Source organism: Octopus bimaculoides, chromosome 2, assembly GCF_046866305.1.
Source record: "Octopus bimaculoides isolate indiv1 chromosome 2, ASM4686630v1, whole genome shotgun sequence".
Taxonomy (NCBI): domain Eukaryota; kingdom Metazoa; phylum Mollusca; class Cephalopoda; order Octopoda; family Octopodidae; genus Octopus; species Octopus bimaculoides.
Window position 1 is genome coordinate 116,512,354 of NC_142929.1, and position 13,404 is coordinate 116,525,757.

Below are 13,404 nucleotides of genomic sequence, written 5' to 3' on the forward strand. Positions count from 1 at the left end.
TACTAAAACAAAAATGAAACACCGACCTTTTGCTCAATATGGAAGAGTCAAATACACTAAAATTCATTAGAACTTTTGTAGCTCACATAGATGTGAGAGATGAAACCAAGTAAAACAAAAATACATACCTAGGTTGCAAGACATAGCTAGACTTACCCAACAATAACCTAAAGCTATGAACCAAACATCACATTCACTCTGATTTTAGAAACAATTGTCAAGTGAAATGTATTAAAAAGATAGAAAAAAAACAGGAAAATATGAAAGTTGAAACTATTTTGGAAAATCCTTATATCTACAAATTCATGAGTGAACAAACTCACTTCAAAATTTTCAAAAATGTATCAACATACAATACAAAATTAACTTTAGATCCCCCAACAAATGAAGGACTCAGCTTTATACATAAATATAGTAGTTATTAAGCCAGTAAATTTACTGGAACCCATGGAATTGATTATCTCAATGAAGAGTGACTGACTAATAGAGACTGAATTAAGAAATCATTGAGAAAATGCTATACTAATAAAGAAGAGGAGGTTAAGAAATGCTTTGTGAAAGATAAACGAAAGTGTGTTGTGGCTTTAAGAAAATAAAGTTTATAGTAGATATGAGGAACTAGCATGATCATAATCTATTCTAATATACAACATTACTGTGCATCAAGTGTTGAGGCTTATAAAATGCTCAGCTTAAACTAGATCATGATAATATAGCTTCCATATTATTTCGAATGAAAGTCGTAACTGAATGGTACACAAGTGGTTGTATAAGGATGAGGAATGTATGAGAGGGAAACAGTTCAAGTTAGATTCATAATCAGTGCTCTAGTCTAGAATATATTTCGTAAAGGTGTATTTCCTGGCCTTGAAAAGTAAACCTAAATGTCAGAAATGTGAACGATGGTGTGCATGATCAGAAGTTAACAACGATTTATTGTATGACTGTCTTATGTATTATCCATGTGTAGGAGGAATAGCATGAGTTTGTTTACTTCAGACAATGCCTGTTCTGGTGTTGATTAAATTGTTTCAGAAGGATTTCGGCTTGGGTGTTGAGGGTGAGCAAAGAAAGCAAGAGTGTATTACCTACTTATGAGTACATATAGTTGAAAGTGCCAGTGAAGTTTATTGACAGAGGAGGATTGGAGAAATATCTAAACACCAAGAGATAGTTTTATCAAGTGATCTGTAAGTAAGCTGTCCAGATACCTATGTTTGTGTACAGGTCTTCCTTTTATTCTCATATTAAAACATGGTCAATATCAATAACAAATCCAGCAACTTTGACGAAGTTTAAGGATGAGAAATAGTTACTTGGAGCGTCTACTTTTGTGAAAGCCATACTTATCACTAGCGAAAACAGATATTCCATGTGTTGTAAGAGATGATTAATAACCACCTCATCATCATATGCTGGTAGCATATACGCTGTTATGAAGCTAATATAATAACGGAAACGTCTTGATTCGGGGAAAATAACGTAAATATGTTAAAGAAACATACATCCCTCGACAGCAGAGATCCAAAAGTTTGCAGCATCGCAGATCAGTAGAAGAAATCACTGAATCAAAATTATATATGCTAACGTGTCGTCCTTTGAGACACTGTAATGCACTAAAAGAAAAAAGAAAAAAGCGAAAGCAAAGTAATAATATCTAACAAGACGTGCTGTTAAAAAAAAACTTCCAAACTTCTATGCAGATTTTAACTGAAAAAAAAATCAAATTTGTAAATCTTATTTTCTGATAGCTGTTCAAGCTTTTCATACTCAATGTACAATGGCTATGGGTTCGTCTCTGTTCTTATGGCAAAGCATTCGGCAATACTTACTCGGTAGTTATTTATTATGGAGTTACATTCCCGTTAGATTCGGAGATATTAAGAAGCTTCCATAATTAAATAGGGAAATACCAAGTACTGTCAAGTAAAGTACTGCATGAAAATTAATATTTTAAGCACAGCCATATTTTATGTATCTTGACAAAAAGCAGATAATATAGAAGAGTGTGATAACATTGTTTTACGATGATAAATATATGATACTGTGAGAGGAGGACAGCATCAAAGAAAGCAACCTCGTGCCACACCTCTGTACACTTTCATCTCAAGCCTGCTATGATGGACTACTGATGAAATGCTGTGAGAAAGAGAGTGTAAAAAAATGGTGAAGAGGTGATAAGGAGAGAGGGGGAGAGAGAGAGACTAAAAATAACTCGTAGCGAATGAAAGCACAAGTACAAAATGTGTTAAAAGAACGTCGAAGTGGTGACGGCTACCAACAATCACAGGGATTTCTTAAATATTTGAATTTGTTTGTTTGAATAGTGCACCTTTTTTCTTCGGAAGGATCAATTATAGAACGCAGTAGTGATTGGTGACACGAGGTTTCCGGCAACACATCAGCAGTAACTGGAAATAGCAACGACCATCAATCGTCGACAGAACCCACACAAACATAATCAATCTACAAGAGTGATGATAGTAAATGGACGGGCATGGTTGAGAACAAGAAAATGAAGAGTGCATGAAATTGTTTGCTTGTTTATTTATTAATCTATGTTTGTTTCCCACTCCACAACGTATCTCACGTTTTCCTATTCCGTTTTCATTAAGTCAGCAAGTGACGTTTGAGGCATCTATGTTAACTCACCAACCACCACACAGCCTTCTAGCACCACCACCATCCCACACAAAGTCAGTACACAAGATAGTTGTGCTAGTGTGTGTATGAAGCAAGCAGAAGTAAGCAACGACGCAGTGTTCAGTTTGACCTGATCGCACAATAAAACAACCTAATATAGAAGTCATTGCAGTAAAATATTCACTGTCTCTTTTCAGCTCAGCCGTGGTTTCCAACAGTGATTGATCGGTGTGTGTGTGTGTGTGTGTGTGCGGGCGCGTGCATATGCTTTTCTTTTATCTTTTACTTGTTTCAGTCATTGGACTGCGGTCACGCTAGGGCACCGCCTTGAAGGATTTATATATATATATATATATATATATATATATATATATATATATACATACATACATAGTTTTGATAGATTACAGTCGGTTTATCTCGACCAGGGGAATAAATCTTGTTACCGAGGTGTGATGCAAGTAGCTATTTTTAAAAACTGCACTTGCTCAATCAAAGAAAACCATGGATCGCTTTATATTTAATGAATGGAACAGTAGGTTAGAGGAGGGTAAGAGAAGAAATAAGGGGAAGGGAACCAAGGATGAAGAGATGAGAAAACAACACAGAAACAAGTCGAAGAAAATTAAGAGAAAAAGAGGAGGATGACAAAGAAATAGAAGCGAGAGAGAAGAAAACTCGAAGGAAGAGAGGAAAAGCGGGATACAGATGATAAATAGGGAGATATGGGGTAAAGACAGAAGATGATGGTAGAGGAAATATTCAGAGAAACACTAAATGAAAGAAAGAAAAGATAAAGACAACTCGCTAAGAAAAAAAAATCCTCCAAAGCTTGTAGACTGACGTCATGACCAGAGACAGGTGTCTCTTGAAAATAAAGACAGACAGCTTTATCACTCTTCTAGAGCCCTAATGAGCGACAATGGAGGGCACAAAAAGATCTAAACTAGTATATAAAGAAAAAGAATATTCTGTAGGGATTAACTGGAGGGTTGTGATGTGAAAAAACATATTCATACAATCATATCACAAGAGAACGAGAAAATTTATCTTATTACACGAGACCTGGGTCATTTGATAACAACACACATGTACATATCTATTCGCACAGTGTTGTGTGTGTGTTAAACGTTATGTTAATATGATGTGATAATATCTTATTTTCGACATGATTGACGTGTATATACAAATAGTGTAAAAATGTGAGGGAGAGAGGAGTGGCGGGAGATGACAATAAGATGTAACAGGGCGGGAGGAAGTAAAGGTGGAAATAATCTAACACTGGCTAAATACATTGCATTATATGGAAAGCAGAGATACGACGGTTAGCCAGCTGCAGAGAGGTAATGACATAAGATAAAGGGCCACGAGATACAAAGACAGGGTTAGTATTTCGTGTTTCGGAAAGGAGATATAAAGACAATCCTGGAAAGTGGAATATGAAGATGTGGATAAACATTAAAATGGATAAAATAATAAATAACGTAAAAAGAGAGAGAAATCCTTTTGTGTAGTGAATCTCACCTGAGCCAATAGAGAGGTGGGTTGATGATGTTGACATGTCGTCTAGTCTGCTATACATCCACACCACTAAAGCAACCACAATCCACACAAATAGAAAGAGAAGCATGTTTAACAACCCAGCATACTAATTTTTGTCTTCTACCCACGCCTACTTGGCTTCTTTTTAAATATTTAATCATTTACCCACCATAATAGCAAAGAAAATCACAAAAACACACCTTTAGAGCATGTGTGCGTTTAATGAACAGTCAGCGAAAGGAGCTGAATAAAAATTGTGTGTATGTGTGTGTGTGTGCGCATTGGTAGAATCGTTTGAGTGTTGGATAGAATGCCTTGCAGTATCAGTGTCCATTCTCTGTGCTCAAAGTTCAAAAGCCGCCAAGGTCAATTTTGACTTTCACCCCGTGATAATCGATAAAAAGGTACCAGCGCAGGGCAGTGAATTGGCGGAATTGTTAGTATCGGACAAGATACTTCACGATATCTATTTTAGTTCAACTGTTGTCTGGACTTGTAACCGACAAATAATATCAGCAATTTGAAACACTACTGAAAGCAAGTTCCTTAGTTCGATCGCTAGACTTTCATCCTTTAGGGGTCGATAAATTAAGTACTAGTGAAACAGTGAGAGTTGATGTAATCGACTATTCCCCTCCCCCAAAATTTCAGGTCTTGTGCATTTAGTAGAAAGAATTATTATTATAAACATACATCACAAGTTGGACAATAGTGAGATTCAATACCCTCATTACATATTATACATACGAATGCAAACATTACATATCTATATGTGTACACACACACACTTCCTCTTCGTCCTCCATAACTCTGCCTCATTCTTAATAAATGTTTTCGCCATACTATAACTTCCAATACCTCGCCTTAAAGCCATCACTTTCTAGCAAGCTATAACTTTCCCAAACATTTCACCTAAAGCCCTCACTCTCTCTCTCCTATTCTCTCTTTATGTCGAAGAGACTGTTCGTCCAGTGGCTTACAAGCCAATTTCATTAGTGCTAGTGGAACGTAAAAAGCATCCAGTGCACTCTGTAAAGTGGTTGGTTAATAGAGCAGAAACTGGGGGGGGGGGGGCAGAGAACACTTCAGTTTTAACTGAAGGAGACAACTACTATACAGCTGGCGCCATGTAAAGATGACCCAGTTACACTGTAAAGTGACTGATTTTAGACAGGGCATCCAGCTATAGAAATCAAACCAAAACTGACACTCAAGCAGAACATGGTCCTCCAACCCATACAATTTTGTGAAATTGTTCAACTCACATCATTATAGAAAATGAACGCACAATAATGACAAAGATGATGCATTCAGGTACACACACACACACACACAAATACATACATACATACATACAAACAAACAAAGTCAATCACATATACAGCTGCAGCCATGGGTAGTATAGTTAAGAAGTTTGCTTCCAACTATATGGTTTCAGTTCAGTCTTACTTCCTGATAGCTTGGGCAAAAATCTTTCAAAGTAGTTTAACTCTGACTGAAGACCTTGTAAGTGGAGTTCAGACAGAAACTGCAATAAACCTGTTATGTGTGTGTGAATGTATGTGTGTGTAGAGATAGATAGATAGATAAATATATTACATATATATAATATATATAAATAGATATAAAATATTTATATATATATATATATATAGAGAGAGAGAGAGAGAGATATATTTTATATATATATATAGCTAGTTATGTTTATTTATCATTCACTCTACCCTGAATTGTGGCACAATATGGACAGATTCTGGGATACCGATGAACTTTTATGTAAATGTATCAACTTAAAGGATAAACATATTACAATGAATATTACAATGGATAATACCAAGTGGACTCCCCCTTTTTCTCTCTCATGTTTCTCCCTCTTTTGCTTTTTTCTTGGTGACTTCTTCTTTGTGATATAATGCTTTATCCTGTCTATCAATTATATACCCATATAATGATGCAACGACTGTTTGTGTATAAAGCTTGAAACATGTGTACCGCGGAATCCTTTGGGTTCTGTTTTAATTTTACATTTTTAATTTATATAGGCGCAGGAGTGGCTACGTGGTAAGTAGCTTGCTTACCAACCACATAGTTCCGGGTTCAGTCCCACTGCGCGGCACCTTCGGCAAGTGTCTTCTACTATAGCCTCGTGCCGACCAAAGCATTGTGAGTGGATTTGGTAGACAGAAACTGAAAGAAGCCTGTCGTATATATGTATATATATATGTATGTGTGTATATGTTTGTGTGTCTGTGTTTGTCCCCCCAACATCGCTTGACAACCGATGGTGGTGTGTTTACGTCCCCGTAACTTAGCGGTTCGGCAAAAGACACCGATAGAATAAGTACTAGGCTTACAAAGAATAAGTCCTGGGGTCGATTTGCTCGACTAAAGGCAGTGCTCCAGCATGGCCGCAGTCAAATGACTGAAACAAGTAAAAGAGTAAAAAGTATATATATATATATATATATTTATTGAAAAGGTAAGACAACAAAAGAAAGAGACCTCGATATTATATAAATACAGGAATTTATCTGCAAAAAATATGTGACAATTATTCAGTAGCCATGATAAAATTCCCAGATTCGGATGCTGGGGTGGAAATCCATGCCGCCATCACTTCCATTATCTGGATGACCAGATAACGTAAGAGACGGCGCTATGGGTTTCCGTCACCGGGAACCAAAACACTGAGTTTTATCATGGCTACTGAATAATTGTCACATATTATTTACAGATATATATATATATATATATATATATATATATATATATATGTGTGTGTGTAGATATATATATATATATATATTATAAGGTTTTTAACTTTTAAATTTTCATATTCAAAAGAGACAGAGACTTCAAATTCGATATATCGATTTATTCGCCACTCTATGTTAACATAGAAGTGATGGCGGCATGGATTTCCACCCCAGCATCCGAATCTTGGAATTTTATCATGGCTACTGAATAATTGTCACATATTTTTTGCAGATAAATTCCTGGATAAGTTTGGCACAGAAATGTTAACATAGAGTGGCGAATAAATCGATATATCAAATTTGAAGTCTCTGTCTCTTTTGAATATGAAAATTTAAAAGTTAAAAACCTTATAATATAAATATAAACTGTGAGAACGACCCTTAAGGAATCTAGTTAATGATCCCCTCAGGTAAGTTCTTATGCTATATTGGTAACGGTTGCTACATCCTCTGGAAAATTATTATATATATATATACCACAAGGTAACAACTAATCCTGTAGTGGGACCACCAACAAGACCAGTCTGTGGAGCGAATGTCGCTAGTAACTACAGGATTTTCTACTTCCTCTCAATGATCATACGCCCCATAATCCAGATGTCACCTGATGTCTGTGACAGCATGGAAGATCTCCTCAACAGGATCAACGACTGCAACAACACTTGCAACCTGACAGGGTGTATAGTGGGTAGCATGGATGTGGTATCACTATACCCATCTATCGACGTGGATTTTGCAGTGGAAAAGTGCATGGAGATGATCAACGAGAGCGAAGTGGAGTTCCAAAAAGTCAACACAGAAGAACTGGGCCTCCTACTTAGATTGACATATGACGATGTATATCTAGATAGATACGACCTTAGAGATTTCTGCCCTAGTAGACATCTAAGAGGTAGACCACCCACAATTACCTCTATGGCTAGGAAGACCCCTATAGAGAGATGGAGTAGATGGACCAGAGCCATACGGACCCCCACTAATATCCACCAGGTAAAGAAAATGATCGCACATGCACTAGGAGCTAGTATAAAGGTCACCCTAAAAGGCCACACCTTTAAATTTAACAACAAATTATACGCCCAGGACGAGGGGGCAGCCATCGGTGTTAGTATCGCCGGTGATGTGGCCAATCTCTTCATGGTATGGTGGGACAGAAGGCTTAAGGAACGCCTGACACAGAACTCCATACTCGTGAATGTGTACTCTCGATATGTCGATGATATCAACTTAGTGGTAAAGACACCCCCACAAGAGAGTACCCTTGAAATAGAAATAGAAACTAAGACTATGGAGAGCATCCAGCAAATAGCTAACTCCATCCACCAGAGTATTAAAGTTACGATAGACTACCCTACTAAACACCCTAACCATAGATTACCTGTATTAGATACTGAACTCTGGCTAGAAACTAAGAACAATAAAACCAGAATCCTCCATTCACACTATACAAAACCTATGGCCTCCAAATACCTGATCCACCGGAACTCGGCTATTGCGGACAATGCCAAATTCAACATATTGATGGCAGACCTCGTCAGAGTAATGCAAAATGTCTCCTGCATGTGTGACCCTACAGAATTAAAGAGACATATACAACATTTCGTCCACCGCATGCAGTTCTCAGGTTACAGCCATAAAGAAAGGATCAGGGTATACAAAGGAGCTATGAAGAAGTTTGAAACAATCAAACGCAACGATAGGAATGGGATTTGCCCACTCTATAGGAGCAAATCATGGAACACCATAGAAAGGACTAAGAAGAAAATAGGGAAGGCAAGCTCATGGTACGATAGCCACAAGTACCAGAGCATCATGTTCATCAACACCACCCCTAGAGGCGAACTGGCGTACCGCTTTAGAAGGGCCCTAGACAAACTTAAGCTAAGAATTAAGGTTGTTGAAAAGCCAGGCAACCCTATTAAATCCCTTATCAGTAGAACATACCCTTTCAGTAGAACCCCCTGCACTGATAGGAACTGTATCGTATGTAGATTTAGCCCACAAACGAACTGCAAAACCAGAAATGTGGTCTATAGTATAAGATGTACAGAGGGACGATGCAGAAATAAGACAATGACATATGTAGGCGAAACAGCAAGGAGCATAGGGGAGCAGGCAAACGAACATTGGAGGGAACTTAAGGAAGGGAAGAACTCATCAGTTCTGTACCAGCACGCTGAGCAAGAACATAGAGGCTCAATCAACAACATAGAAATTAAAATCTTATCTACACATAGCAGTGATGCAGCACTTAGACAAATTACTGAAGCTACACACGTAATAGAAGAGAAACCTAGCCTGAATAGGAAACTAGAATGGAACACTAACACACACCACTAACAAACCACTTATGCGTACCTTCCTTCATTGGACACTAAACTCCACTTGCGAAGACCTTTTGAGGCAAGTGAAATCGAAATCGAGTTAAATTGAACACTAAACTCCACTTGCGAAGACCTGTTGAGGCAAGTGAAATCAAAACCTTTCTGACACTTGTGCCTGCGGCATGTGTAAGGACTTTCGAGCGAGAGCGTTGCCAGTGCCCATGGACTGGCTCTTGTGTGGGTGGCACATAAAATACACCATTTCGAGCGTGGCCGTTGCCAGTACCTCCTGACTGGCCTTCGTGCCGGTGGCACATAAAAGTACCCACTACACTCTCGGAGTGGTTGGAGTTAGGAAAGGCATCCAACTGTAGAAACCCTGCCAAATCAGATTGGAGCCTGGTGTAGCCATCTGGTTGCACCAGTCCTCAGTCAAATCGTCCAACCCATGCTAGCATGGAAAGCGGACGTTAAACGACGATGATGATGATGATATATATATGTATGTAGATATGTAGATATATCATCATCATCATCATCGTTTAACGTCCGCTTTCCATGCTTGCATGGGTTGGACAATTTGACTGAGGACTGGTGAAACCGGATGGCAACACCAGGCTCCAATCTGATTTGGCAGAGTTTCTACAGCTGGATACCCTTCCTAACACCAACCACTCAGAGAATGTAGTGGGTGCTTTTACATGTCATCTGCACGAAGGCCAGTCAGGCGGTACTGGCAACAGCCACGCTCAAAATGGTGTATTTTATGTGCCGCCCACACAAGAGCTAGTCCAGGGGCACTGGCAACGATCTCGCTCGAAAATCCTACGAAGGCCAGTCAGGCGGGTACTGGCAACGGCCACGCTCAAAATGGTGTATTTTATGTGCCACCCACACAAGAGCCAGTCCAGGGGCACTGGCAACGATCTCGCTCATGTAGATATATATATGTAGATATATATATATATATATATATATATATATATATATATATATGTATGATGATGATGATGCTAATTTTAACTTATCTACAGGTAATGCCCAACCTTACCATAAGATTAATGAAAATATTAAATACATTCATGCGAAAAGTAATCACCCACCCTGCATTAAAAATCATTAACATTTACTATAGGTAAGAGAATATCTTTACTTTCATCTAATATAGAGATCTTCGAAAAACATGCACCTTATTACAATAAAGCCCTTCACGAGGTGGGATATACTAATGATATTAAATTTTTTAATAATCCGTAGTATAATTATAATTTTATTAGTAATGATTATAATAGTAATGATCTTTTTGATAAACATAACCTTTATACTCATGATAATGTCTTCTTAGGTAATTATAATAAGAATAATAGGTATAATGATTATAAATTACATAAGTATAAACATAATTGTAATGAAAACAATAATAGATTTAATTTTAATTTTTTTAATGATAATAAAAAATTTAATAATAAAAATAATGAATACAATAATATCTATAATAAGAACAAACTCTAGCTAATCATTTCAGATGGCGTTCTAGTTAAAACTAACATTATTAAAGAAATTTTAAAAGTTATTGATATATTTCTTAGAGATAATAAAAAATATTATAATATATTTTCTACTAATAATTTTGATGTAAGTTATTCTACTACTAATAATGTTGCAAACATTATCTCTTCTTTTAATAGATTTAAGTTAAATAAGTATTATAAATTTGAATTTAATACTTATTCTAATAATAATAATAATGTGAACCAGGATATAATTAATTGTACATGTAGAGATAAGACTAAATGTAAATTTAATAATAAATGCAATTTGAAAGATGCCGTATATAAATGCATAGTGACTTTAATGAATGGGAATAAACATAATGGTTATAATTTAAATAAGATTTATATAGGATCGACTTCTAATAAAATCAAATTACGAGTGGCTCAACATATGCACTCATTTAAGAATAGAAATTTGATTAATTCTACTGGCCTTAGTAAATATATTTGGGAACTTAAATCTAAAAATATTAACTACATTTTAAAATGGGAGATAGTTTGTAAGGCGAAATCCTATCGTATAGGTAATAATTTTTGTAATTTATGTAATAATGAATTTAAAGAGATATTATTTCATAATTATAGTACTTTAATTAATTCTTTTGATGAATGAAAAATAAAATGTAGACATAAATTATTTTATTTATATAATAATTTTAGCTAATTGTGTTATTTTATATATATTCATATATATATATATTTGTGTGTGAGTGTTTAAGTGTGTGTATATATATATGGGTGTATGTGTGTATATGTATGTTTATATATATGTATGTATGTGTGAGTGTGTGTTTTAGTCTATATGTATTAGTATGTATGTATTTATATATGTATGTATATATATATATATATATATATATATATATATATATATATATATATATATGTATATATATATATATGTATATGTGTGTGTGCGTGTGTGAGTGTGTTTATACTATTCCTTCTTTACTAAATGTAGTAGTTATAATTTATATTTATTGTGTATTTATTGGTACGTTAATATTTTAGTGAGCTTAAGGATTTAATATTATAATGACACTACGATTTTTATAAGATTAATAATATAAATATTTTAATTAATTAAATTAATAATAGTATTTTACCTTATTTCATATAGATTATTTAAGTTATGTTTCTTAGTCTTATTATTTAGAATTTAGAATTACTTAGAATTTAACGTTCATTAAAATGTTTTTACAATATATCTAATTGTTTTATTACGATGTAAATTATTACGATGTAAGTTTATTACGATGTAAATTTCATTCATGATTTTATAAATAATTCTTTCATTCGTGTTTTTATATCTCTTTATTCTAGTCTTTTTCTTAACGTAATATCTCCATGCAACTTCTTTCTAATAAACATTTTAGTTCTGAGTTTAACGTTTAAATTTTAGTTTAAACTGCAGCAGCGTAGTGATAAGTATCGTTTTACCTTTGATAAATAACTTTATATTATTGTTTGAAAAAATATGTATTTTTATATTAAAAAGCTGTGGGCCCCTGAAACCCAAACTGTTGCAGTAACTGGTCCTGAAGTGCGATGGCATTGCTGGGATCTTTGGCACTATGCAGTGTCATCCCATTCTGGCATTGGTGTGGCTTTCAATGCCAAAATTTGGCACAATTCCTTCTAGGATCTTCCAGATGTATATTACTGCATACCTCTCCCGCCTTCTCTCCAGGGAGTAGAGTCTTAGCTGTTTCAGCCTTTCCCAGCCCAGTAGCTGAGCAGTTGCAAAGAGACAATCTTCTTTGTGAATCTTCTCTGGATTGCTTCAAGGTCTGCTGTTAATTTCACACTGGTGGGTGACCAGCTGAGGACGAATGTCTTCTAGAGGACCATCATGGTTTCCATATCTCTGGTTCTGAATGTTCTCAGGATCCATCCAGCCAGTCGTCTGCACTTTGTTGCCATCTTGGTAATGTGCACTTGGAAAGAGGTATCATCACTCATGTTGATACCCCGGTCTCTCACTGATTTAGGCTTTGGGATTGAAATTCCCTGTGAACCAGTGTACTCTGTAAGTTTCATATTTAGTTTTGGACGCTGGTAGCGCAGGGCTTGGAATTTTTCAGCATTAAACTGCATATTATCCTCAGTCCATCTGTAAATTGAGTCCAACTCCTGCTGCAGATGTGCAACATCACTGGAGTTCTGTATTTTCTGCGAGACTTTCGTATCGTCTGTGTAGCTTGAAAGGGTGGCTATCCAGGCACTTGAGGACATATCTGAGAGGGCGACAATAAAAAGCAATGGTCCCAAGACAGTGCCCTGTGGAACACCGCTCACTATTTGTGTTTTCATAGAGGTGGCTCCGTTAGCCACTACTGCCTGACTTCTATCTTTCAGAAAGTCATGTAACCACTCTCCAAGTTTTCCAGCTATGCCAAGATCACGCAGTTTGTGGCATATCACACCATGATCCACTTTGTCAAAAGCTTTTGCAAAATCACAGTATATTACATCCACATTTGAGTTGTTGAGTAACTGCCTCAACACTCAATCATAATGTTGTAAGAGCTGGGTCAGGCAGCTCCTACCTGGTCAAAAGCCATATTGGGTATCACTCAGCAATTT

The 13,404-nt window shown here is 36.1% G+C and overlaps 1 protein-coding gene across 18 annotated transcripts in view; it reads right to left on the reverse strand.

The window, feature by feature from the left end:
* Positions 1-13,404, reverse strand: part of LOC106881128 (uncharacterized) — a 60,363-nt gene that overhangs the window by 43,047 nt on the left and 3,912 nt on the right. For 3 of the 18 annotated variants that reach the window (XM_014931394.3, XM_014931392.3, XM_014931390.3), the window contains exon 1: positions 4,168-4,388. The exons of 9 other annotated variants lie outside the window; for them this stretch is intronic. In XM_014931394.3, the coding sequence (XP_014786880.1) occupies positions 4,168-4,273 (106 nt within the window). In that variant the 5' untranslated portion in view covers positions 4,274-4,388. Of the gene's footprint in view, positions 1-1,505; positions 1,617-1,832; positions 2,123-4,167; positions 4,428-13,404 lie in introns of those variants that run through there. 6 more of the 18 variants (XM_089347532.1, XM_052978630.2, XM_014931395.3 and 3 more) reach the window with 6 other exon arrangements.